Genomic DNA, 27460 nt, shown 5'->3' with positions numbered 1-27460 from the left:
CCCCCTTTTTCCAATGTCTGTAAAAAGCAAACAAATAATAATAAAAAAAGCTTTTAAATCTTTTTTTCATTTATTTCATGAAGGCCGTAACTAGGGGTGCGCGCTTGGTACCGCTGCTGAATCAAGCTAGCAGGGTGCTTGGAGGCAAGCACAGTGGCATGTGTACAGCTGAACGGATCATCTTCTAGGCAGCTCCGTACATCTGGGTTGTGGCTGGTCCCGACCCCTATGCGCAACATCATGACATCAGATGCAAAGCGAACAGGGCCAACACGGTGCATTAAATCCCAGTTACGTCTTTGTATTTCACCATTTCATTTACACAAATAATCGGCTCCTCAAACTATGCCTTGTATCTACATTTGTTATCCTGTGGGTTATACATAGTATTTCACATCATTGTTATATTCTGCTGATAAGCTATATACAGCTATAACATAAAATGCATTGTATTAGGATGTGTCCACTGACCTACAAAACATGCTCCATCGGTCCGGCGCTGGCTGCAGAAATCACCGGGACACTCTCTGGCGTGGCCATTACCTCACTTATTCATGCATGCGCAGTACAGATGTCCCTGGGAATGCAGCACGGGCGCCATGTTCCCGGAGACCTGCACATGTGTAGTAGCTCTAGCACAATGCCAGAGTCTACTGTGCCACCAGATAAGAGGGGGCCCTATCAGAGCCTGCACACAGGTCCCCTCCTGTCTTAAAGCGCCTCTGGTTGCAGGGCAGTGGTACAACTGTGGGATGTAAAATCCCATTTAATATAAACCCTTAGGATCAGTATAGTTAAGATACCATTTTGCTGATTAGAAGTGGGTGCACAGCTGATGCCGGACGGAGTGAAGCGATGTTCTGCTACTGCGCATTAATCTGTCGCACTGCACATGCGTCCCGATTGTGTCCATGCAGAGTCGCAGTTCTAATTTCAGGTGCACGCGGGGATGGGTATGGAAATGTAGTGGGTGTTCCTGGGCGGTGACTTAGTGCACGCACAGTGTCGTCCATCTTAGGGATGTGTTACGGGAGTGTGGCGGGAATGGCAGGGAAAGTAGTGGCGTATATAGATGCTTGACTGCTAACATAGGAGGTCATACAAGAATTGCACCTGCCATAGTGCTGATGCAAGTTTCAATGGTGCGACCGATTATTGCGTCTAAATACTTGCACACACAAATCTAAGGGAAGGATTTTGCAGCAGCGTTTATAGTCATATAATGCCGATCGCTAATTGGCACAGCTGCAGGCACTTCTGTGCCCACCTCTGAATCAAGCCCTAGATGTTGTGGGGATCATCTATGTAAAGCGATTTCCAAGACGTCATACAACATACGATTTCCTACTGGCCAGAGACTCTGACAATGAAGTGGATTGTCCTGGTCTCTTGTTGGGACACCCTGTTGTCTTGATCGCTTTTGTACATCTCCAAGATACTCGGTTTTTCCCCAAGATCTGCCTAAAATAAAAAAAACAAGATGGTTCAACTCTACACGTCCCCGGTAATTTACTGTGGCAGTGAAATCTTTTCACCTTCAACTTCTTATTTGTTGGCTCATTTGATCCCTCTACTAGAAGCCTGCCAATGATGCCAATTAACCCATCAACTGCCTGAGGTCAGGCGGCAGGCACAGTGGCTTGTGTTTGGCTGTTGTCTTGCCTAATTATTAACATGAATTTACAGAGCGCAAACATATGCTGCATTGCTGAGATGAAGAAAGCCCTCTACCTCTCCAAAACGGAAATCAATATATATGTGAAAATAAATATTCTGAACACGTACAAATGTGTTAGTGATTTCAAAGCTCTTTTGAGCAAGGCTAAGTTCACTTGGAAACTTATCATTCTTCAGATACTAAGACATCATAACGTAACAAGCAAAATGTGCCTGACAACATTTTTTTCCATGTTCCATGTATAATATTTAGGTAATGAGGTAATTAACCAAACTGCAAAATTAAAACTTTATATTAAATAAATTATTCAATGTTACCTTGTATGTTCAATTACCCTGAAAACAGAGGGAGTGTCTCAAAGGTGGACGGAGAGGACTAGCAGCTGCGACTTTAATTGCAGCCTCTACTATGAAATTATGCTAATTCTGTGGCCAATGGACTGTCTATAAAGACGCCCACCAGCTGCAGCTCTAATCCGCTGTGGTGCGGACACAGGGCGTACCATTGGCCTTCTGAGCAACGTCAGTATGTCAGATGGAATTTGGCCGCCAGGATCAGTGGGACTGCATTGGCTGCAGAGATGGCCCCAGGGCAGCTGTGGAGGCCAAGTGCCAATTAAGCATTCACGGTTAGCAAGTCGAGGCCACAGCTGCGTCCAAAAGGGCAGACCACACTCTCCAGAGCTTTCCCAAGGCAATGAGAGCATGAATTGCCAGGGACCTGTAGCAACAGTTGGGTGAAGCAGGACTTTACCATGCTGGAGGGTCCCATTTGGGCAGGCTGGATAGGAGCCACAGTTGGATCTCTCCATTCTAGCATCCCATTGGCTGTGTGAGATCTGAGTGCCGCCCAGTCCTGTTGGCTGTGGGGTGTCTAAGTCAGGGTCTCAGCTGTGGCCTTTTTTGGGTCATGGCGTGTCCCAGCTCCACGTTGCCGCCAACCACCCCCAGAGTGCGCCGAGACAGTGTTTCTGCTAGGCACAGGGCTGCTCTGTTCCTCAGTGGCAGCATAATGATGTTGCGACACTGGCAACGCAGGAGGTACCACGGGGACAGGACAAAGTTACAGGTTAAAGGGAGGGGGGGGGGAGGCAAGGTGGTTGCTGCCTGTTAATTTTTTAGTTAACCAACAGCTGGGTGGGCAGAGAGGACAGTTAAAAAACTATTAATAAGCACTGTGGCACCGTTTTCTGTGTCCCTAATCCTCGAGGCCCGGTACGGGTGTTCTCTTTGTCTCCCCTGTCACTGGGCCTGTCTCCACGGCTTAGTACAACTACGCCAATATACTTTATTACCCAATATAAAATAAATCGACAGCAACATAATATAGAAGGCAGAGAAAGGGGCTTGGTGACACGGCCACAGGTGACATCATGATGTCACATAAGTGGCGGAGCAGGAATATGGACGCTGTTCTATGTGATGGAGGCACCCTGCCAGCTGTAAATGGCACAGCGACCGTGCTGTGTGATATCACCCCCTCGCTATGGCCCTGAGCTGAAGCTAACCAGATTCTGCAATTTTACTTTTGTACACTTTATAAAATTGAGTATTTACTATAAGCTTACCAAATTTGTGCATCAGTTTAATAGTGTAAATCACTAAGGGGCAATAGGAAGGTTGCTGGCCACCTGTGGACCTCCAGCTCTTCAAATGAAAATCCCTTCTCCCGCCTCCATGGACACAGCTGTCCTCACAAAGAGCTGAGCAGACAAATCCTAAATCGGTAGCGTCTAGTTCCCTTTCCGTAAATGTCAGCCGCTGACATCACAGGCCATGTGACCAGACTATGTGACAGTCTGTTTTACACGTGCACTTCAACAGGGTAGCATCTAGTTTCCCTTCATGGAGAGGACCTTTCCCATAAGCCATGTCACAAACTATTTGGAATAGTAACCTGTGGCGAGCGAAGCGAGACACTGAGCCCGAAGCATGGCGAGCGTCCATTGGTGCATAGACAAAAAGAAAATAAGATTTTACTTACCGGTAAATCTATTTCTCGTAGTCCGTAGTGGATGCTGGGGACTCCGTAAGGACCATGGGGAATAGACGGGCTCCGCAGGAGACAGGGCACTTTAAGAAAGAATTAGGAATACTGGTGTGCACTGGCTCCTCCCTCTATGTCCCTCCTCCAGACCTCAGTTAAGGAAACTGTGCCCGGAAGAGCTGACAGTACAAGGAAAGGATTTTGGAATCCAGGGTAAGATTCATACCAGCCACACCAATCACACCGTATAACTCGTGATAAACTTACCCAGTATGAATAACAACAGAGCATCAGAAAACCCTGATGCAACCATAACATAACCCTTATTTAAGCAATTACTATGTACAAGTATTGCAGAAGAAGTCCGCACTTGGGACGGGCGCCCAGCATCCACTACGGACTACGAGAAATAGATTTACCGGTAAGTAAAATCTTATTTTCTCTAACGTCCTAGTGGATGCTGGGGACTCCGTAAGGACCATGGGGATTATACCAAAGCTCCCAAACGGGCGGGAGAGTGCGGATGACTCTGCAGCACCGAATGAGCAAACACAGGGTCCTCCTCAGCCAGGGTATCAAACTTGTAGAACTTTGCAAAAGTGTTTGAACCTGACCAAGTAGCCGCTCGGCAAAGCTGTAATGCCGAGACCCCTCGGGCAGCCGCCCAAGAGGAGCCCACCTTCCTTGTGGAGTGGGCTTTTACTGATTTTGGAAGCGGCAATCCAGCCGCAGAATGAGCCTGCTGAATCGTGTTACAGATCCAGCGAGCAATAGTTTGCTTTGAAGCAGGAGCACCCAGCTTGTTGGATGCAAACAGGATAAACAGCGACTCAGTTTTCCTGACTCTAGCCGTTCTGGCTACATAAACCTTCAAAGCCCTGACTGCATCCAGTAACTCGGAATCCTCCAAGTCACGAGTAGCCACAGGCACCACAATAGGTTGGTTCATATGAAAAGATGACACCACATTTGGCAGAAATTGCGGACGAGTCCGCAATTCTGCCCTGTCCATATGGAAAACCAAATAGGGGCTTTTATGTGACAAAGCCGCCAATTCTGACACACGCCTAGCCGAAGCCAAGGCTAATAGCATGACCACCGTCCACATGAGATATTTTAACTCCACGGTTTTAAGTGGCTCAAACCAGTGTGATTTCAGGAAACTCAACACCACGTAAAGATCCCAAGGTGCCACTGAAGGCACAAACGGGGGCTGAATATGCAGCCCTCCCTTTACAGATGTCTGAACTTCAGTTAGAGAAGCTAGATCTTTCTGAAAGAAAATGTATAGGGCCGAAATCTGGACCTTAATGGACCCCAATTTTAGGCGCAAAGTCACTCCCGACTGTAGGAAGTGAAGGAAACGGCCCAGCTGGAATTACTCTGTAGGGGCATTCCTGGCCTCACACCAAGCAACATATTTTCACCGTATACGGTGATAATGTTTAGCCGTCACGTCCTTCCTAGCCTTTATTAGCGTAGGAATAACCTCATCCGGAATCCCTTTTTCTACTAGGATCCGGCGTTCAACCGCCATGCCGTCAAACGCAGCCGCGGTAAGTCTTGGAACAGACAAGGTCCCTGCTGCAACAGATCCTGCCTTAGAGGCAGAGGCCATGGGTACTCTGTGAGCATTTCTTGCAGCTCTGGATACCAAGTCCTTCTTGGCCAATCCGGAACAATGAGTATTGTTCTCACTCCTCTTTTTCTTATGATTCTCAGCACCTTGGGTATGAGAGGAAGAGGAGGAAACACATAAACCGACTGGAACATCCACGGTGTCACCAGTGCGCCTACAGCTATCGCCTGAGGGTCTCTTGACCTGGCGCAATACCTCTGTAGCTTTTTGTTGCGTCGGGATGCCATCATAGCCACCTGTGGCAGTTCCCACCGACCTACAATCTGCGCGAAGACTTCTTGATGAAGTCCCCACTCTCCCGGGTGGAGGTCGTGCCTGCTGAGGAAGTCTGCTTCCCAGTTGTCCACTCCCGGAATGAACACTGTTGACAGTGCTCGTACGTGATTCTCCGCCCATCGAAGAATTCTGGTGGCTTCCGCCATCGCCACCCTGCTCCTTGTGCCGCCTTGGCGGTTTACATGAGCCACTGCAGTGATGTTGTCTGATTGAATCAGCACCGATTGGTTGTGAAGCAGGGTCTCCGCTTGACTTAGGGCGTTGTATATGGCCCTTAGTTCCAGGATATTGATGTGAAGGCAAGTCTCCTGACTTGACCACAGCCCTTGGAAACTTCTTCCCTGAGTGACTGCCCCCCACCCTCGGAGGCTTGCATCCGTGGTCACCAGGACCCAGTCCTGAATGCCGAACCTGCGGCCCTCGAGAAGGTGAGTACTCTGCAGCCACCACAGAAGAGACACCCTGGTCCTGGGGGATAGGGTGATCAGCCGATGCATCTGTAGATGCGATCCGGACCACTTGTCCAACAGATCCCATTGAAAAGGTCCTCGCATGGAACCTGCCGAAGGGAATGGCCCCGTATGACGCCACCATCTTTCCCAGGACTCTCGTGCAGTGATGCACCGACACCTGTTTTGGTTTTAAGAGGTCACTGACCAGTGTCATGAGTTCCTGAACCTTCTCCGTCGGGAGAAAAACCTTCTTCTGGTCTGCGTCCAGAATCATGCCCAGGAAGGGCAGACGCGTCGTAGGAATCAGCTGCGACTTTGGAATATTCAGAATCCAGCCGTGCTGTTGTAACACTTCCCGAGAGCGTGCTACACTAATCAGCAACTGCTCTCTGGACCTCGCCTTTATGAGGAGATCGTCCAAGTATGGGATAATTGTGACTCCTTGCTTTCGCAGGAGCACCATCATTACTGCCATTACCTTGGTAAATACTCTCGGTGCCGTGGACAGACCAAACGGCAACGTCTGGAATTGGTAATGACAATCCTGTACCACAAATCTTAGCTACTCCTGATGAGGTGGATAAACGAGTACATGAAGGCAAGCATCCTTTATGTCCAGAGACACCATAAAATCCCCCTCCCTTGCGATGACCGCTCTGAGCGATTCCATCTTGAACTTGAACTTTTCAAGAATATGTTCAGGGATTTTAATTCAATATGGGTCTGACCGAACCATCTGGTTTCGGGACTACAACATGGTCGAATAATAACCCCCTCCTTGTTGAAGGAGGGGAACCTTGACCACCACCTGTTGAAGATACAATTTGTGAACTGCAGTTAACCCTGTTTCCCTCTTGGGGGGGGGGGGGGGGGGAAAGCCGGCAGGGCCGTCAGTGAGGAGGCATCTTCTCAAAGTCCAGCTTGTATCCCTGAGACACAATATCTATTGCCCAGGGATCTAACAGGGAGTGAACCCACTTGTGGCTGAACTTACGAAAGCGTGCCCCCACCGGGCCTAGCTCCGTCTGTGGATCCCCAGCGACCTGCGGTGGATTTTCGTAGAGGCCGGGGAGGACTTCTGTTCCTGGGAACTAGCTGTGTTGTGCAGCTGGTTTCCTCTGCCCCCGCCTCTGGCAAGAAAGGACGCACCTCGGACTTTCTTGTTTCTTTGTTCGAAAGGCTGCATTTGATAATGACGTGCTTTCCTAGGCTGTGCAGGAATACAAGGCAAAATATCAGAATTACCAGCTATAGCTGTGGAGACCAGGTCCGAGAACCTTTCTCCACACAATCCTCAGCCTTCCATATGCCACTTAAGTTGGCATCATCTGTCCATTGCATATTCTACAGGATACGTCAAGCAGAAATCGACATAGCTTTGCCTCTGGGACCCAGTATACTCATGTCTCTTTGGGCATGTTTTATGATATATATCTCTTAAGACAGCATCTTTAATATATATATATATATATATATATATCTCTATATATACATATATATACACATACTAGGGTCTCAATTTCTGATGATAAGGTACCTGTCCACGCCGCCACAGCGCTATAAACCCATGCCGACACAATCGCCGGTCTGAATAGTGTACCAAAATGTGCACGCTATCTGCAGGATCCCTGAGAATAGCTAGGGCTACCTTTTGGGCAAACGTGACACCCTAGGGGAAGATTCCCATCACATCCTGGCCCTAGTGGGGAAAGGATACTGCCTGAGAATTCTTTGCGGGAAGCTGCAGTCTCTTGTCTGGAGATTCCCGCTCTTTTTCCTCATGAGAGGAGGGAAATTTACCTTAGCTTTCTTCCCCTTAAAATGTGTACCCTTGTGTCAGGGACAGATGAGTCATCAGTGATATGCAAATCATCTTTATTACTTTTCTGCCATTTTGGCTGTAACTTTGCATTATCGTAGTCGACACCGGAGTCAAACTCCGTGTCGATATCAGTGCCTATTATTTTGGATAGTGAGCATTGTGAGACTCTGAAGGTCTCTGCGACATAGGGACAGACATGGGTAGATTTCCTGTCTGTTCTCTAATCTTTTGTGCAATAAATTCACCTTAGCACTTACACATATCCAAACAGGTGTCGGCGTTGTCGACGGAGACACCCTCTCACACACATATTAGCTCCATCTCCTCCTTAGGGGAGCCTTTTACCTCAGACATGTCGACACACACGTACCGACACACCACACACACAGGGGATGCTCTATTTGAAGACAGTTCCCCCACAAGGCCCTTTGGAGAGACAGAGAGAGAGTATGCCAGCACACACCCCAGCGCTATATGACCCAGGAATCACACAGTAACGTAGTGTTAACCCAGTAGCTGCTGTATATATTGTTTTTACGCCAAATTTATGTGCCCCCCCTCTCTTTTCACCCTCTTCTATCGTGCTTCTGCAGGGGAGAGCCTGGGGAGCTTCCTCTCAGCGGAGCTGTGGAGAGAAAATGGCGCTGGTGAGTGCTGAGGAAGAAGCCCCGCCCCCTCAGCGGCAGGCTTCTGTCCCGCGATTTTGTGTAAAATAATGGCGGGGGCTCATGCATATATACAGTGCCCAACTGTATATATGCCCACTTTGCAAAGAGGTCTCTAATTGCTGCCCAGGGCGCCCCCCCCTGTGCCCTGCACCCTACAGTGACCGGAGTGTGTGGGCGTAATGTGGGAGCAATGGCGCACAGCTGCAGTGCTGTGCGCTACCTCATATGAAGACTGGAGTCTTCTGCCGCCGCTTTTGACGTCTTCTTGCTTCACACGCCGGCTTCTGGCTCTGCGAGGGGGACGGCGGCGCGGCTCCGGGATCGGACGACCAAGGGTGCATTCCTGTGTTCGATCCCTCTGGAGCTAATGGTGTCCAGTAGCCTAAGAAGCACGACCTATCCGCAGTTAGTAGGTCTGCTTCTCTCCCCTCAGTCCCACGTAGCAGAGAGCCTGTTGCCAGCAGATCTCTCTGAAAATAAAAAAATCCTAACAAAATACTTTCTTTTTAGCAAGCTCAGAAGAGCTCACTAAAGTGCACCCAGCTCGTCCGGGCACAGATTCTAACTGAGGTCTGGAGGAGGGACATAGAGGGAGGAGCCAGTGCACACCAGTATTCCTAATTCTTTCTTAAAGTGCCCTGTCTCCTGCGGAGCCCGTCTATTCCCCATGGTCCTTACGGAGTCCCCAGCATCCACTAGGACGTTAGAGAAATAACCTATTTGAATAGCAGGGAGCAAAAACTTACATAAACAGAAAGGGAAATAGACGGCTTATAATAAATAGTCTAGTTCCTCTTCAGTTACTGAAACAGAGGGGGATCTAGTCTCTACCATCCTAAATCACGGTTGGTTCTATATCGGAGGGGCTGAAGGGACCTTGTGACGTATTGAGGGGAGGAGCTACATCACCAGGGGGAGGAGCTACGGGCGAACAGGGTACCCGAAAAGTACCCTCGCGGGCTCGCTTCGCTCGCCACGCTTCGGGCACGGTGGCTCGCTCCGCTTACCACCTAATTACTAAAGGTAATAGTTGGTGGCGTGGATAGTAGAGGAACTATCCCGCTGGCCTAGCTCCTCCCCGTTGCATTGTAACTCCTCCCCCTTACGGAAAAGGTCCCTTAGCCCACTTGATTCTAGCATCTACCCCTAAATCACGGTAGACAGCATCATGTGACCTGGCCTTAGGAGGAAGAGCGAGTGCAGATCAGGGGAGACCAATGGATCACAGAGCAGCATGATGAGGACATCCCTTTCCTTTCTATGACGAAAATCCCTGAATCCTGCCTACCAAGGTTAGTGTATTGGTAATTAATGGTTCATAAGAGGATTAGTTAATTTGTTCATAATAAGTGGGAGAATGCACATGGGAGAGAGCTCTGAGTGATGTCTGTGGAGTTTTGAAGTACATGTGATACAGGTTAATTTTGTTTGTTTTCAGCCTTTTTGAATTTTTTTATTTTTTTTAAGTAAATCATTTATGTTCTTTTAGAAATAACACAATATTATTTGGATACATGTTGCATATTGCATGACCAGCAGCATGTCACCAACCAGCCACACATACAGTGCATGCAGTTAATTAACTGGCTCATTGGTTGTTGTGGAACTACAAATCCCAATCCCAGCCACACGTCGTCTGAGAACATTCTACTTTTCACAAGCTATCTGAATAATTTTAATTGCTGCTGTTGCGTTTATAAAATATACCTAGCTGATAAAAGCCTCATGGGGTTGTTTACAGAGCTTTTCTACCTTTTAACAATTTTTAAATTAATCCCCTTCCTCCTCCACTTCTCTGAATGGTGAGATAAGCGGAGCAGAGACAAGAGACAAGGCTAAAGGTAGGCCCATTACAGGTTCTTCTGGTGTCTACTTGGAACCCAAACCATCTGTTTTGTTTTTAGGGGCTTTAACAATGCAGGGGTTCATAGAAGCGAGGGTGGGGTGGGCTGGGGGGAGGGTAATTAAAAAATAATTGCTAGAAAGTGGAATCAATTTTAACTCAGAGGTTGATACATTTTAATTACCACACCTGTGCTTGAGAGGAGCTATACACTGGAATTAACTTGTCAGAAATTCCCTAAGCAGCACTGGAGTATAATCTGCTTTATCTGTGCTGTCATTCAGGGGCAGGGAAAACTCTGAAACTAAATAACAGCTGCGTGTAACCTTGACATCTCGCCCAGGAGAAATATACTATGTGATAAAACTTCTTTTCATGAACTTTAAGAAACAGTTAATACGAAGTTAAATACAAAGCCCAGTTATGCTATAAGAGGGTCATTGCTGAATTAATTTTACCCATCGCTGCAGATTTTTCTGACTACATCTAATATTTTAGAAGAAGGGAAAAAAAAACCTGTAAAACTTGGGCAAAGTATCAAGACATTTGGTGCACCTGCAGTTTTCATTTAATTCATTACATCATTGGGTAGAAAGTAAAATATCTTTCCAGAACATTTGAGTATTTTGTGACCTTTTTCATATTATGCAAACTTCCTGTACAAACTCACAGTAAACATACTCAATGGTCACTAAAATCTGTTATTAGTCCCCAAGTGGCAAAGCACATAATTGCACATAGGATTATATTTGTAGAAGGTTCTTTCTGTGTGTAACACGTGCCTAGCTGCAGTATACCGACAGCTTCTGCATTTGCTGACGGTATTTAAAAGATTTGGAATGCCTTAGGGTCTTCTCAAGCCTGACAGTCAGAAGCTTTCCTGAAATAACCATTCTTCCCTCCCATTGGGACACAGAATAACACCACTTGAAGCTGTGCATGGCTTGATGGAGATGGATGTAAGCAGCAGTGCAAGGGATAATTATATGACCCCTGCTTAAACTCATGGCAACTTGACGCAGTTAAACATAGATCACGTGCAATTGTGGGTACAGTTATTTGCAAAGCCAATGTGACAACAGTTATGAAAAAACCTGGCTTTGTTTTATGGCCGTATTAAATAGGATATTCTGCTTTGATAAAGTTAGTACATCAGATGTTATCATGTTTGGAACCAGGGACGCTAAGAAAATTATCTGGCCCTGGTACTTACGTGGCATGGCTGCAGCACCCGTGGTGGCCACATCCTATTGTAGATATGTAGAGCTGCTGGAGGGGGCCACACCTCTCTGTTGGGTTGGACACCTGGACGTGCTCAACCACTTTGTACCCAGCCATCCCATTGTTACATGTGACTGTTGGCCACTTCAACTGCCAGCCGTACTGTTGGCATCCCGAACACACATGCTAGGGAGTATCAGATCTAGGAGTTCTCTCAGGTTCAAAAAAAGAGGTTGTATGGTATGGAAAATTGCTAAATTGCATATTGCCGCCATGAGAAATTATTTATCTGGGGATGTATCAAGAAACTCTAGAAGGGACATGGTCCTTTCCCTATAAAGTCTAAAGAGTAAAGCGATCGCACATGCAATCATTTAACCTATGTGGACTGCGCAGGATTTAAAGTAGAGGGACTGCAGCAGATATCTGAGGCATATGAGACTGGCTTCAAGGAGATAATTAATTTTCAGAGGAGTTTCCACAAAAAGTTTTAAATAAATATTCCATCAAGCCTTTTATTTTTTTAATGTAGCCATACAGTGATTCTAAAGACAGCTTTACGCTAAAATGTAATAATGACCTTATGTTCTTACTGAAAATACAAGCCCTTGCATATGTTCATCACTGCAAATCATCAGCATGGCATATTGTATTCGAGGCATTTAGGGCAATGGCCAAGGTTGTCTTTCTATAATGGGAACCAGACTTTCCCTTTTTAAGCTCACTACTACAATTCTGACCTTGGCAAAACAAAATAGGCTCAGTTTAAAGAGTTACTGTATATTCCCAAGAACTCAAATGAAATATTCTTGCACTTTGCAGAATGCGGCTGTTGTTTATATTAATATTCTTCAGGCTAGAGGCTTGCTGTGTGTTCTTATGAAAAACGAAAGTCAAAAGTGGTCCAAAATAGATATTAAACTATTAAGAGTGATTTAGCATTGGAAGGATTGTGGAATGGATCCAATTATTTGGTCAAAGCTCAGGGCTCTTGGACTGGGGTCTAACGCAGGTAGTCAAGGTAGGTTAATATGTGGAGGGAAAAAGGTAATGATGTGGAGGGAAAAAGGTAATAATATGTGGAGGGAAAAAGGTAATGATGTGTTACAGATAAAATAAAACTACAGGTATTGCATCATAGATATTCACTACATTGTCATGCAATGCTCCAGAGTTGATAATCAATGTAACTGGCAAAGGGGGTCATTCTGAGTTGATCGCTCACTAGCAACGTTTTGCAGCGCTGCGATCAGGTTAAATCTCTGCAAAACTGCGCATGCACCACAATGCGCAGGTGCGTCGTACGGGTACAAAGAGGATTGGTGCTGGTCAATGGATTTTACAAAGAATCCATTTGCACAGCCAAACGCAAGGTGATTGACAGAAAGAGGGCGCTCCTGGGTGTCAACTGACCGTTTTCTGGGAGTGTTTGGAAAAACGCAGGCGTGTCCAAGCGTTTGCAGGGCGGGTGTTTGACGTCAATTCCGGGACCAAAAAGACTGACGTGATCGCAGCGGCTGAGTAGGTCCAGAGCTACCCAGAAACTGGAAAAAAACTTTTTTTGCCGTCTGCTACAAAAGCGGTCGGACACATGCAAAGCGAAAATACACTCCCCCATAGGCGGCGACTATCTGATCACAGCGCTGCAAGTAGTTGCTAGCGAGCGATCAACTCGGAATGACCACCATAGTTTTTACACAAGCAAACACCACGGTATGAAAAGGATCAGCCATCACAAAGAAGCATTGCCAAAATGTTGGACATCGTACGTATATTAATGTAGCAAAAGGTAATAAAAAACAAAGATAAAGGCTTTTCAAACACAGGCAGTTTTCCATCTCACTCCCCCAGAGATGTATAGAGGTATATTTTCTAAAGATCAATTATCATCAATTTTAAATAGATGAAAATTGATCTAAATTGATATGAAGTTTCAGGGGCTATAACACACACATGTACTAACATCATTTTTTTAATATCAATGTTATAAATGTTAGTACATGTGTGTTTTAGCGCTCCAGAAATACATAGATTTAGATAGATTTTCAATTTAAAACCTATAAAAATTGACATATCGTAAATATATGCCCTAGGGTCAGCAATAGGAAAGATTCAGTTTAGCAAGAGACAAGAATTCTAGCAATAGGGGTTATTCAGAGAGGGATGCAGATCTTGATTCCTGCAGCAAGAGCTGCTTCCACCTCCTCACATGTTGGGAGCCGCCCAGCAGAGGGTAAGGCTGCCCAGCAGGTGTGTGGCGCCAACTCACAATGTGTCTGCAATTTAATTGCGGACTCATCCATTAGAGGTGGACCCCTGCCTGCGGTCCGGCGCCATTTTTTTAAATTTCAAAGCGGCTGCGTGTGATGTCATGCAGCGGCCCCGAAAACGCTGCCAACATGCCCCCATTTTGCCAACCATGTCTGCGAAACGCAGATATGCCGCCCACTTGAACGTAGCGGGCCCATCCCTCCAAGATGTGGCTGGTGCATGTGCGCAGACCAGATGGACGCGGCCACTGCGTCCATCTCTTAATTGCCCCCAATGTTTAACAATAAAGTGCTTGGAAGTAACATGCACCATATGTACATAGATGCAAATAAATCATTGAAAGTCAACGACAAAATCATTTTAGTCTTAGTACTAACCAACTCACTGGTGCAGCGTTAACCGAAATATAGAGACGTATTTGCAAATAAATATATTTCAGGTCCATGGTGCAGTAACGTTTAATATTCTGTATGACAGATGGCCATTGTAATCCTTTCCCAGTAAATTGTACTGCTAGTTTATTTGTAGCAAATTCTGTTTGCTTCACACATAAATATTTGTTGCAGTAGATCTGGCGATTCTGTGTCTTGCTTAAATTAGCCCACATATATAGATAAAGCAATTGCCAAATTCCAAATATGGTCTAAAGTAATCCCCGGAGCCCGAGATTTGGTGAAAGCTAAATGGGGAGAGCTAATGGTAGCCAGAGTTCTTTCAAAAAGGCAAACGCTGAAAGGCGTAATTACTCGAAGAGTAAGAGTCTGCCTCAGTGCTGCTGCCTAATGGAGCTTAGAAAATACCGGGCTAGTTGTCCAGGGAGCTTTGACATTTGTTAAAAAGAGATGTAATGTGGGGCAGATGGACAGGGATCTGCTGACAGACGAGCAGCATCCACAGACAGAGAATATATGGAATGATGATAAATCTGCAGATTTCTATTTCACAATCTATACCTGACTGACATTATAATAATGAATCTGGATCAAAGGAATAATTTCTAAGGAGAAGTTAGACCGTTTGATCTAGAACAAAAAAAATGCTTCAAGTTGTAGCTTTCAGTTTCAGACTGCAATTTGGATTGTAGGGAAAAAAAAATGCTATCACTTGCAATCTAGGGATTTCACCTGCATTACACAGTATACATTTTCTGATAAAGGCGCCCTGGTGAGACAACATACTAGGTTTAATAAGTACTACTGCATAACTGTCAACACACACAGTCACGCCATATGGACCGCAGTTTGGGATAGTGTCACGCTGTGAACCCCCTGTCAAAGGTAAGAAATTATTACAATGACAGGCGCTGCACTGAGGAAATGTAACTTCACTCCTGTGGTCTGTTAGACCGGTGCTACACATGAACCCCAGCCAATTGCAGCTTAAAAGTAAGAACAATCGATCTAAGCAATGCCAAACCAATCACAGTGCGGAAGTTCTAATTCCTTCAAGTGCGACACAAACTGGGAAGAGCACGAATCATGGTTGAGAACACTGGGCAGGGAATACAACAAGGCCATGTGGTGAAATACTGCTATACATACTGTGATTATGGCGGTATTTGGTTTGGCAGAGAATGTCCTGTATGCATGATAGGCCATTACACAACACAGCACACGCAATCCAACATAAACACACAGTCCTAACGTAAAGGCCCCCATCCACTAGTGCGATATGGCCTGTTTTTATGCGATTGAGATGGATTGCATGAAAAGTGTCACATTGCATGTCCTTTTCGTACGATTGCGATGCGAGGCGCGCTCCCGTGTGCCTCGCATCGCAGATCACACGGGCTGACCATGATAGTTATCTCAATCAAACAGAAATAGGTTTAATAATGTTAGATCACATGAGATAAATCACATGTAAAAAATACACTCAAGTAGCAAATCGCAATCGCGGGGCTCCCAGGAAGCTCCCTTAGTGTAACTTATATCTGGTTAGTAAAAGCCTGTGAAAACTTATTACCATAGTGACACATGGGCCCTCATTCCGAATTGATCGCTCGCTAGCTGCTTTTAGCAGCATTGCACACGCTAGGCCGCCGCCCTCTGGGAGTGTATTTTAGCTTAGCAGAATAGCGAATGAAAGATTAGCAGAATTGCTACTAAATATTTTCTTGCAGTTTCTGAGTAGCTCCAGACCTATTCCTAGATTGCGATCACCTCGGTCCGTTTAGTTCCTGGTTTGACGTCACAAACACGCCCTGCGTTCGGCCAGCCACTCCCCCGTTTCTCCAGACACTCCCGCATTTTTCCCTGACACGCCTGCATTTTTTAGCACACTCCCAGAAAACGCTCAGTTACCACCCAGAAATGCCCCTTTCCTGTCAATTACTCACCGATCAGCAGTGTGACTGAAAAGCGCCGCACGAACAACAGCAAAACTGCTAAGTTTTTAGTTAAATAACTTAGCGCATGCGCGCTGCGTACCATGCGCATTTAGCAAAAAATCGCAGCATAGCAAAAATCGGCAACGAGCGAACAACTCGGAATGACCACCATAGTGCGGTGTGGGGTCAATCACTATGGAGTGTGTAAGTTCATATATTATAAATAATATAAATGATCAAATCAAGACTCTCCAAATGCATGGGCATGGGTAATAATTTTCCCCCCCCCTACCCCTTCTCTGCACCAGTGAGTTTAAGTCAAACTGCAAGCTGTTTAAAGAACTCAGCTGCCATTCTTGGAGGGGGGAACCCCACTCTTAGGAATGCCTGGGCCACTGCACTGGATCACTCCTGGTACCCCTGGCCAATAAATGTGCTCTCACTAGTCCAATACATTTTGTCCTTGCCCCTTCAATCTAATAAATATTATGTGCCAATTTTAATAACAATAATAATCTGTGACCCATTTTGAATAACCAAAATATGTGCTGTTAGAATAAAAATAATCTGTGCCCCATGTTGTAGAACAGGGGTGGCCAACCAGTCAGAGACAAAGAGCCAGCAAATCTTGTTAGGTACGTCAAAGAGCCGACACCAAGCCGAAGGAACGTGTGCAAAAATGGGGTGTGACCTTGTGCCTGCTAGGCCACACCCCTGGTATAAAATACAATGAAAATGCCAGATCCACATAAAATACATTTTAAAGCCAGAATCAACATAAAATACATTAAAACAGACACTTCCACATAAAATAATGTAAAAATCCAGATCCACATAAAATATATTGAAAAAGCCATATTCACATAATACACTTCAGCTCCTCCATGCGTCACTCCAGCCAGCTCCCCATTGTGTCTCTCCTGCCAGGATTCTCCTTTATCACTCCAGCCAGCTCCCCATTGTGTCACTCCAGCCCACCCTCATATGTCACTACAGCCCAGTATCTGGCCAGCTACCTCCTGTGTCACTCCTGCCAGCACCCTCCTGTATCACTCCAGTCAACTCCCCCATTATGTCTCTCCTGCCTGGATCCTTCTGTGTCACTCCAGCCAGCTCCCCCTTGTGTCACTCCAGCCCACCCTCATATGTCACTTCAGCCCAGTATCTGTCTCCCTCAGTTTTCAGTTGCCGTAGTGCTGCTGTGTGTCTGGTTAGAGTGCACCAGTTTCCAGGATCTGTTGTGGTCAGGTGACTTTGAGTGTCGGGAGCCACATTTGAATAAAGAAAGAGCCGCATGCGGCTCAAGAGCCACAGGTTGGCCACGGCTGTTGTAGAATAATAACCTTTAATATAATGATAATCATGATAATAATTATGTGCTCACTTCAGTAGCATAAAAATCTATGAACCCTTTATTAGAATATTTTGTGCCCCCTTATAGATTTTAAATGTGTCTACCCTTCAGTATAATACAAAATATTATTATTCTACCTTTCTTTCTTTTTTATTTATAAATACGGACACTGTTAATAGAATAATAATTCATTTTCCCATATGTTTTTTTCAGTAGTCTTTTGGATGTAAGTAAGAGATACCCAAACTCCGCCATTTACAATCCAGGTCTGAGGATATTCATACTTGAGTCCAGATGGTTAAATCAAATTGACCAAGGTGCTAATTAAGTATTTTAGTTACCTTAGGGCTGCATGTTTCTTTCATGCTCTATTCCAGTGGTTCTCAAACTCGGTCCTCAGGACCCCACACAGTTCATGTTTTCCAGGTCACCCAGCAGGTACCAGGTGTATTCATTACTCACTGACATTTTAAATGATCCACAGGTTGAGCTAATTGGTTCACTTGTGATTCTGTGAGGTGACCTGGAAAACATGAACTGTGTGGGGTCCTGAGAACAGAGTTTGAGAACCTGTGCTCTATTCCTCTAGGGCAGGCATGTCCAAACTGCGGCCCTCCAGCTGTTGAGAAACTACACATCCCAGCATGCCCTGACACAGCTTTAGCATTCTCTGACAGCAGAACTGTGTCAGGGCATGCTGGGATATGTAGTTTCACAACAGCTGGAGGGCCACAGTTTGGACATGCCTGCTCTAGGGAATGTTGTCCGGGGCTGACCTGGATGGTCCTAGTATTTTCAGGTTCTGACATGGGTGGGTGCGGTAATGCTACTGCACTAACCATGTCTAACAAGAGGACCCTCCAAAGTTGATCCTACTCTGCACTTAGGGGGTTATTCAGACCCGATTGCATGCTGCATTGTTTTGCAGCCGTGCGATCGGGTCTGAACTGCGCATGTGTGTGATCCACAATGTGCAGGCGCGTCGGCCGGTGCTGGGCAGCGACGATTCTTATGAAGAAAGCGATCGCACGAAGACTGACAAGCAGAAGTCGTTAGTGGGCGACAACTCACCATTTTCTGAGAGTGTCCGGAAAAACGCAGGTGTGCTCGGCCGTTTCCAGGGAGGGTTCCTGACATCAGCAACAACCCGGATCGTCGCAGTGGCTGAGTAAGTCCTGGGCTGTGCAGAAACTGCACAAACTTTTGTTTGTGCAGCTGACTGCACAGCCGATCACACCCCTGCACAGCAATTACCCCCTCCCCTGTAGGTGGCGATTACCTGGTCGCAGCAGTGCAAAAACTAGCCTGCGTGCGACCAGGTCTGAATTAGGCCTATAGTATTTGGTAAAGCACTGCACTGGTTTAACCACTGAATGTGGGAAGCACTGTATGTTTTGCTGGACTTACTAAAGCACAGTTTACTGCTTTGTTGCTTGAATTGTCCGAGATACATTATGGGGATTACAGGCATAATGCATTACTGGGTGACCAGATAGTTAGGTCCTGTGTTTTTAAAGAGTTAAAATGTCCCTGTAACAGGCTTAATAGGAGTCAATTATCCCTTTTGTTCACAGATGACAGAAGATTGGATGAAAACAAGGGGTGTGATTCCGAGTTGTTCGCTCGCAAGCTTTTTTTAGCAGCATTGCACACGCTAAGCCGCCGCCTACTGGGAGTGAATCTTAGCTTATCAAAATTGCGAACAAAAGGTTCTCAAATTTGCGAATAGAAATTACTTTGCAGTTTCTGAGTAGCTCGACACTTACTCTTCCAGTGCGATCAGTTCAGTGCTTGTCGTTCCTGGTTTGACGTCACAAACACACCCAGCGTTCGCCCAGACACTCCTCCGTTTCTCCAGCCACTCCCGCGTTTTTCCCAGAAACGGTAGCGTTTTTACACACACTCCCATAAAACGGCCAGTTTCCGCCCAGAAACACCCACTTCCTGTCAATCACATTACGATCACCAGAACGAAGAAAAAACCTCGTAATGCCATAAAATTCATAACTGCATAGCAAATTAACTTGGCGCAGTCGCAGTGCGAACATTGCGCATGCGCAATTAGCGGAAAATCGCTGCAATGCGAAGAAAATTACTGAGCGAACAACTTGGAATGACCACCAATGTTCATGTAGTTCAGGCTAGCCCTTACACAAAGGCTTTAGCAACTAGCGGCTCTTTATCTGCTGTGGAACTACAGGTCCCAACTTAGCTTGCCCGCCTCTGTTTTACACCAAAGATTTTTGCAGTACAAATGACGAGTATTACAAAGTAATTTATCAACTCCCAATCATATGGACACAATCTATATAACATTATTTTGTTTACGTGTAGTCCATCTTTTATTCTAATTTAGAAAGACATGACTGATATTAATAATAATATAATAATAATAATAATAATAATAATAATAATAATAATAATAATAATACTACTACTACAGGGACACCATTTCATTTTTAGATTCATTTTCTACCTGAAAATTAACAGACAAGAAAAAACAAGTCTATTTATTATTTTATTTTTGACAAGTCTATTGTTACAAATCAAATATTTACTGTTTTTGGACTTGACCAAGTTAAAATGTTGTTATAGGCCCTACACACTGGCCGATTTTCTGAAAGATATGAACGATCTCGTTCATAAATGAACGAGAACTCGTTCATATCTTTCAGTGTGGAGACTCCTGCGATGAACGATGCGCGGCCCCGCGCTCGTTCATCGCTGGTCTCCCGTCGGCTGTGCATGCAGGCCAATATGGACGATCTCGTCCATATTTGCCTGCACTTCAATGCAGCCGCGTGACGGGGGGAGTGAAGAAACTTCACTCCCCCCGTCACTGCCCCCCCGCCGCCGGGTCGCTCGTCGGCCGTATCCGCCGTCGGGCAGCTCGGCCAGTGTGTAGGGCCCCTTAGTCTATATTTTACATTGTTGTTTACGTCACATGCAGTATAAAATGTTGATAGTGCTTTAAAGAATTTTTTTTTTAAACATATGTAACAAAATAAAAATATTTAAATCTAAGCAGCAAAGTCATTAAACAACTGGCTGGTAATGATCCACTCTCTCCAGTAGTGTCTGTGAATATCCAGGAGAATAATATCTGGAAAAGAAACAGAAAATGAGCAAAATTATTGAATTAAGTAATAATAAAAAAGTTAGAAAAGTGACCTTTTAATGCAGATGTGTGGCCTTAATAGTGCACTGCTAAACCCTGGGCATTGTGTAGTTCTATTCTTCCTCTTCTATCCATTATGGCTCCCCCAGTAAAATAGCCATCTTTTGTCTGAATTTCTGAATGCAGTCCTACATAGTGCTTTATATTGGTTTTATTCTTATAGAGAATTAAATCAGTGAGCTTTGAAAAATAGCCCAGAACCTAATAGTTTTGCTATGAATTATCCTATATAATGAGCAATTCCTATTTCTAAGTCACTGAAAGTTTTGTTTTTTCTTTCGATATTTCTATATTACAGGTTGAGTATCCCTTATCCAAAATGCTTGGGACCAGAGGTATTTTGGATATGGGATTTTTCCGTAGTTTGGAATAATTGCATACCATAATGAGATATCATGGTGATGGGACCTAAGTCTAAGCACAGAATGCATTTATGTTACATATATACCTTATACACACAGCCTGAAGGTAGTTTTAGCCAATATTTTTTATAACTTTGTGCATTAAACAAAGTGTGTGTACATTCACACAATTCATTTATGTTTTACATACACCTAATACACACAGCCTGAAGGTCATTTAATACAATATTTTTAATAACTTTGTGTATTAAACAAAGTTTGTGTACATTGAGCCATCAGAAAACAAAGGTTTCACTATCTCACTCTCACTCAAAAAAGTCCGTATTTCGGAATATTCCGTATTTCGGAATATTTGGATATGGGATACTCAACCTGTATTTATATTATACTGTTAACTGGTTTATACCCGTCTATTCTCATGTGAAATTTGGTTGTTATATTGGCCTGTTCAGCCCTTGCTGCATTATAAATGATAATATTAGAAATTAAAAAATTCCAAGTAGATGGTCAACAGTACTATTAAACTATCGATACAATGTTATACTTAGTTTTGCTAATATAAATACAAAACAGAAGAAGCTCAAAATAATATTTGAATCCAAGATAAACCGTATGCCAATTAGTAACATAGAATATGACGGCAGATAAGAACCACTTGGCCCATTTAGTCTGCCCTAAACACGTGTACATACACACACTTACACACTAATTTCATATTTTGTTGTTGTCGGGAGCTAATTAACCTACCAATATATTTTTGGCTTATGGGAGGAAACCGGAGTACATGGGGGTAACCCACACAAGTGCAGGGAGAATTTACAAACTCCACACAGTTAGGGCCACGGCGGGAATCCAACCCACGACCTCAGTGCTGTGAGGCAGTAATTATGCTTCTTATCATTCAATCAAAATTATCTATATATGGTTATATATACTAGCTGCAAGACTGTATATACTGTGTGTGTATATATATACATATATATATATATATATATATATACACACACACACACACACACACACACACACACACACACACACAGTATATATATTAGGGATGGCCATGGCCAATGGTTTTCCGCCATCGATGGATAGTACGCAGCAATATTTGTCCCCTGGGCCACAGAGCTAAGCACAACACCCTTCAGTAATTGGCCTGTCTCCTGCCATCCCCCACAAAACCATCAATGGTTGCCCCGGCAATGGTTTTGTGCAATCGAAGTTAATTATCGATGGTTAACCCACTGATGGCCATCCCACAGGCGCAGTAGAGAGCTAAAGGAAGACCCCACCACCTCCCTCCCCTCACAGCTCTTACTGACTCCCAGACACAGTCTCTATTCTCTCCCAGTCAGCACCTGGAGCTGCTCCTCCCCCCACTTACAGAAATGAGGGGGAAGGGGCACAGATGAGAGAGACAATGGGGGTAGATGGGGACAGAGATGAGAATGAGGGTGACTAGGAAATGTGGCCGGTATCACCTGTAACTGTATGTCAGACCATTTTGTGTCTCTCTCTCTATATTATATATTAGAGATGAGCGGGTTCGGATGTAACGGAAGAATTAACGCCAGCTCGGTTTTATCCGGACATGTGACATCCGTGAGCCAATAAGATGCCGTTTTGAGAACTGAATAAATCAGAGTAAAACCGAACCCACAATAGGCTTTAATCCACAACACCTGAACTATGTGACCACAGCATTTACATAAATGAAAAAAATAAGATTTTAAACCTACCGGTAAATCTTTTTCTCCTAGTCCGTAGAGGATGCTGGGGACTCCGTAAGGACCATGGGGTATAGACGGGCTCCGCAGGAGTCATGGGCACTATAAAGAACTTTAGAATGGGTGTGCACTGGCTCCTCCCTCTATGCCCCTCCTCCAGACCTCAGTTAGAGAAACTGTGCCCAGAGGAGACGGACAGTACGAGGAAAGGATTTTGTTAATCTAAGGGCAAGATTCATACCAGCCCACACCATCCACACCGTATAACCTGGAATATACGCAACCAGTTAACAGTATGAACAAAACAGTATCAGCCAACGACTGATCTTAACTTTAACATAACCCTTATGTAAGCAACAACTATATACAAGTCATGCAGAATATGTCCGCACTGGGACGGGCGCCCAGCATCCTCTACGGACTAGGAGAAAAAGATTTACCGGTAGGTTTAAAATCTTATTTTTTCTTACGTCCTAGAGGATGCTGGGGACTCCGTAAGGACCATGGGGATTATATCAACGCTCCAAAACGGGCGGGAGAGTGTGGATGACTCTGCAGCACCGATTGAGCAAACATGAGGTCCTCATCAGCCAGGGTATCAAACTTGTAGAATTTTGCAAAAGTGTTTGAACCCGACCAAGTAGCCGCTCGGCAAAGCTGTAAAGCCGAGATGCCTTGGGCAGCCGCCCAAGAAGAGCCCACCTTCCTAGTGGAATGGGCCTTTACCGAATTTGGTAATGGCAATCCAGCCGTAGAATGAGCCTGCTGAATCGTGTTACAGATCCAGCGAGCAATAGTCTGCTTAGAAGCAGGAGCGCCAACCTTGTTGGCTGCATACAGGACAAACAGTGCCTCTGTTTTCCTAATCCGAGGCGTCCTGGCTACGTAAATTGTTAAGGCCCTGACTACATCAAGGGACTTGGAATCCTCCAAGTCTCCCATAGCCACAGGCACCACAATAGGTTGGTTTATATGAAATGATGACACCACCTTAGGCAAAAATTGAGGACGAGTCCTCAACTCAGCCCTATCCACATGGAAAACGAGATAGGGGCTCTTATGAGACAAGGCCGCCAATTCGGACACCCGCCTTGCAGATGCCAAGGCTAACAACATGACCACCTTCCAAGTGAGAAATTTAATTCAACTGTTTGAAGAGGCTCAAACCAGTGAGATTTTAGGAACTGTAACACCACGTTAAAGGTCCCATGGTGCCACTGGGGGCACAAACGGAGGCTGGATGTGTAGCACTCCCTTTACAAAAGTCTGGACTTCTGAGAGAGAAGCCAATTCCTTCTGGAAAAATATAGATAGGGCCGAAATCTGTACCTTAATGGAGCCTAACTTTAGGCCCATATCCACTCCTGTCTGTAGAAAGTGGAGAAAGCGGCCCAAGTGGAAATCTTCCGTAGGAGCATTCTTGGCTTCGCACCAAGATACATATTTCCTCCAAATACGGTGATAATGTTTCGCCGTCACCTCCTTCCTAGCCTTTATCAGAGTAGGGATGACTTCCTCCGGAATACCTTTTCCAGCTAGGATTCGGTGTTCAACCGCCATGCCATCAAACGTAACCGCGGTAAGTCTTGGAACACGCAGGGCCCCTGCAGCAACAGGTCCTCCCTGAGAGGAAGAGGACATGGATCTTCTGTGAGCATCTCCTGAAGATCTGAATACCAGGCCCTTCGAGGCCAATCTGGAACAATGAGTATTGTCTGTACTCTTTTTCGTCTTATGATTTTCAATATTTTTGCAATGAGAGGAAGAGGAGGGAACACATAGACCGACTGAAACACCCATGGTGTCACCAGGGCGTCCACCGCTACTGCCTGAGGGTCTCTTGACCTGGCACAATACCTCCGAAGCTTCTTGTTGAGGCGTGACGCCATCATGTCTATTTGAGGAAGTCCCCAAAGACTTGTTATCTCTGCAAAAATTTCTTGATGAAGTCCCCACTCTCCTGGATGGAGATCGTGTCTGCTGAGGAAGTCTGCTTCCCAGTTGTCCACTCCCGGAATGAATATCGCTGACAGAGGGCTTACGTGATTTTCTGCCCAGCGCAGAATCCTGGCGGCTTCCGCCATTGCCACTCTGCTCCTTGTCCCGCCTTGGCGGTTTACATGAGCCACGGCTGTGACGTTGTCTGATTGAATCAGAACCGGTAGGTCGCGAAGAAGATTCTCCGCTTGTCGTAGGCCTTTGTATATGGCCCTCAATTCCAGGACGTTGATGTGTAGACAAGCCTCCTGGCTTGACCATAGTCCCTGAAAATGTCTTCCCTGTGTGACTGCTCCCCATCCTTGGAGGCTCGCGTCCGTGGTCACCAGAACCCAGTCTTGAATGCCGAATCTGCGACCCTCTAGAAGGTGAGCACTCTGCAGCCACCACAGGGGAGACACCCTGGCCCTGGGGGACAGGGTTATTTTCGGATGTATTTGAAGATGGAACCCGGACCACTTACCCAGAAGGTCCCACTGAAAAGTCCTCGCATGAAACCTGCCGAAGGGGATGGCCTCGTAGGTCGCCACCATTTTCCCCAGTACTCGAGTGCATTGATGTACTGACACTCTTTTCGGTTTTAACAGGTCTCTGACCATGTTCTGGAGTTCCTGGGCTTTTTCCATCGGGAGAAAAACCCTCTTTTGTTCTGTGGCCAGAATCATGCCTAAGAACGACAGCCGAGTCGTAGGAACCAACTGTGACTTTGGTAGATTTAGAATCCAACCATGCTGTTGCAGCACTCTCAGGGAGAGCGACACGCTTTTCTGCAACTGTTCCTTTGATCTCGCTTTTATCAGGAGATCGTCCAAGTACGGGATAATTGTGACTCCTTGCCTGCGCAGGAGCACCATCATTTCCGCCATGACCTTGGTGAAAACCCTCGGGGCCGTGGAAAGCCCAAACGGTAAAGTCTGAAACTGGTACTGACAGTCCTGTACAGCGAATCTCAGGTATGCCTGATGAGGAGGATATATGGGGACGTGAAGGTATGCATCCTTTATGTCTAGTGACACCATAAAATCCCCCCCTTCCAGGCTGGAGATAACCGCCCTGAGTGATTCCATCTTGAACTTGAACCTTTTCAAGTACAGGTTTAGGGATTTTAAATTTAGAATGGATCTGACCGAGCCATCCGGTTTCGGGACCACAAACAGGGTTGAATAGTACCCCTTTCCCTGTTGAATTAGGGGAACCTTGATAATCACTTTCTGTTGACTCAGCTTTCGAATTGCAGCTAAAACTATCTCCCTCTCTGGAGGAGAAGCTGGTAAAGCCGATTTGAAGAATCGGCGAGGAGGCACGTCTTCGAATTCCAGCTTGTAGCCTTGGGATACAATTTCCACCGCCCAAGGATCCACGTCCGACTGAACCCAGACGTGGCTGAAAAGTCGAAGACGTGCCCCCACCGGCGCGGACTCCCTCAGTGGAGCCCCAGCGTCATGCGGTGGATTTAGTAGAAGCCGGGGAGGACTTCTGCTCCTGGGAACTAGCCGTAGCAGGCATTCTTTTCCCTCTACCCTTTCCTCTGGCAAGGAAGGAAGAGCCCTGACCTCTTCTGGACTTATGCGACCGAAAGGACTGCATCTGATACTGTGGTGTTTTCTTTTGCTGTGCGGGAACATAAGGCAAAAAGGTAGATTTACCCGCGGTAGCCGTGGAAACCAGGTCCGTGAGACCTTCCCCAAACAAAACCTCACCCTTGTAAGGCAAAACTTCCATATGCCTTTTTGAGTCGGCATCACCCGTCCATTGGCGGGTCCACAATGCTCGCCTAGCAGAAATCGCCATGGCGTTGGCTCTTGAACCTAGCAGTCCAACGTCTCTCTGAGCATCTCTCATATATAAGACTGCGTCTTTAATGTGACCTAAGGTCAGTAAAATGGTACCCCCTATCTAGGGTATCAATATCAGCTGACAAGGTATCTGTCCAAGCTGCTACAGCGCTACAAACCCAAGCCGATGCTATTGCCGGTCTGAGTAAGGCACCCGTATGTGTATATATTGATTTTAAAGTCGTTTCCTGTCTGCGATCAGCAGGATCCTTGAGGGCTGCCGTGTCTGGAGATGGTAGCGCCACCTTCTTGGATAAGCGCGTTAAAGCCTTGTCCACCCTGGGCGAGGATTCCCACCGTATCCTGTCCTGTGCAGGGTAAGGATACGCCATAAGAATTCTTTTGGGAATCTGCAGTTTCTTGTCTGGAGATTCCGAAGCCTTTTCAAATAACGCATTCAGCTCATGAGATGGGGGAAAGGTTACCTCAGGTTTCTTTTCCTTAAACCTGTGTACCCTCGTGTCAGGGACAGAGGGGTCATCTGTGATATGTAAAACATCTTTTATTGCAATAATCATATAATGAATGCTTTTGGCCACCCTTGGGTGTAACCTTGTATCATCGTAGTCGACACTGGAGTCAGAATCCGTGTCGGTATCAGTGTCTGCCATTTGGGATAGGGGACGTTTTTGAGACCCCGAAGGGCCCTGTGACACCGTCAAAGCCATTGATTGACTCCCTGTATTATCCCTGGACTCTGCTTTGTCTAATCTCTTATGTAACAAAGTCACATTTGCATTTAAAACATTCCACATGTCCAACCAATCGTGTGTCGGCGTTGCCGACGGAGACACCACAATCATCTGCTCCACCTCCTCCTT

General features: G+C 45.7%; 1 protein-coding gene and 1 long non-coding RNA gene across 2 annotated transcripts in view; both read right to left on the bottom strand.

Annotated features, from left to right (window-relative positions):
- Nucleotides 1-51: 51 nt before the first annotated feature.
- LOC134928829 (uncharacterized) lies at nt 52-11716 on the bottom strand. Its single transcript, XR_010178043.1, has 2 exons — nt 11578-11716; nt 52-1461 (listed from the first exon to the last, which is right to left on the bottom strand). It is a non-coding gene; the product is annotated as an uncharacterized LOC134928829 (long non-coding RNA).
- Nucleotides 11717-20044: 8328 nt separating this feature from the next.
- SPAG6 (sperm associated antigen 6) overlaps nt 20045-27460 on the bottom strand; it is a 350667-nt gene continuing 343251 nt past the window's right edge. The window contains exon 11 of the mRNA XM_063921579.1: nt 20045-20642. Within this exon, the coding sequence (XP_063777649.1) occupies nt 20576-20642 (67 nt within the window). The 3' untranslated portion in view covers nt 20045-20575. The remainder of the gene's footprint in view (nt 20643-27460) is intronic.

This window comes from Pseudophryne corroboree, chromosome 5 (genome assembly GCF_028390025.1).
Source record: "Pseudophryne corroboree isolate aPseCor3 chromosome 5, aPseCor3.hap2, whole genome shotgun sequence".
NCBI classification, from domain to species: Eukaryota; Metazoa; Chordata; class Amphibia; order Anura; family Myobatrachidae; genus Pseudophryne; species Pseudophryne corroboree.
The sequence above is the reverse complement of the archived record's forward strand: the minus strand, read 5'-3'. Positions and strand labels throughout refer to the sequence as shown.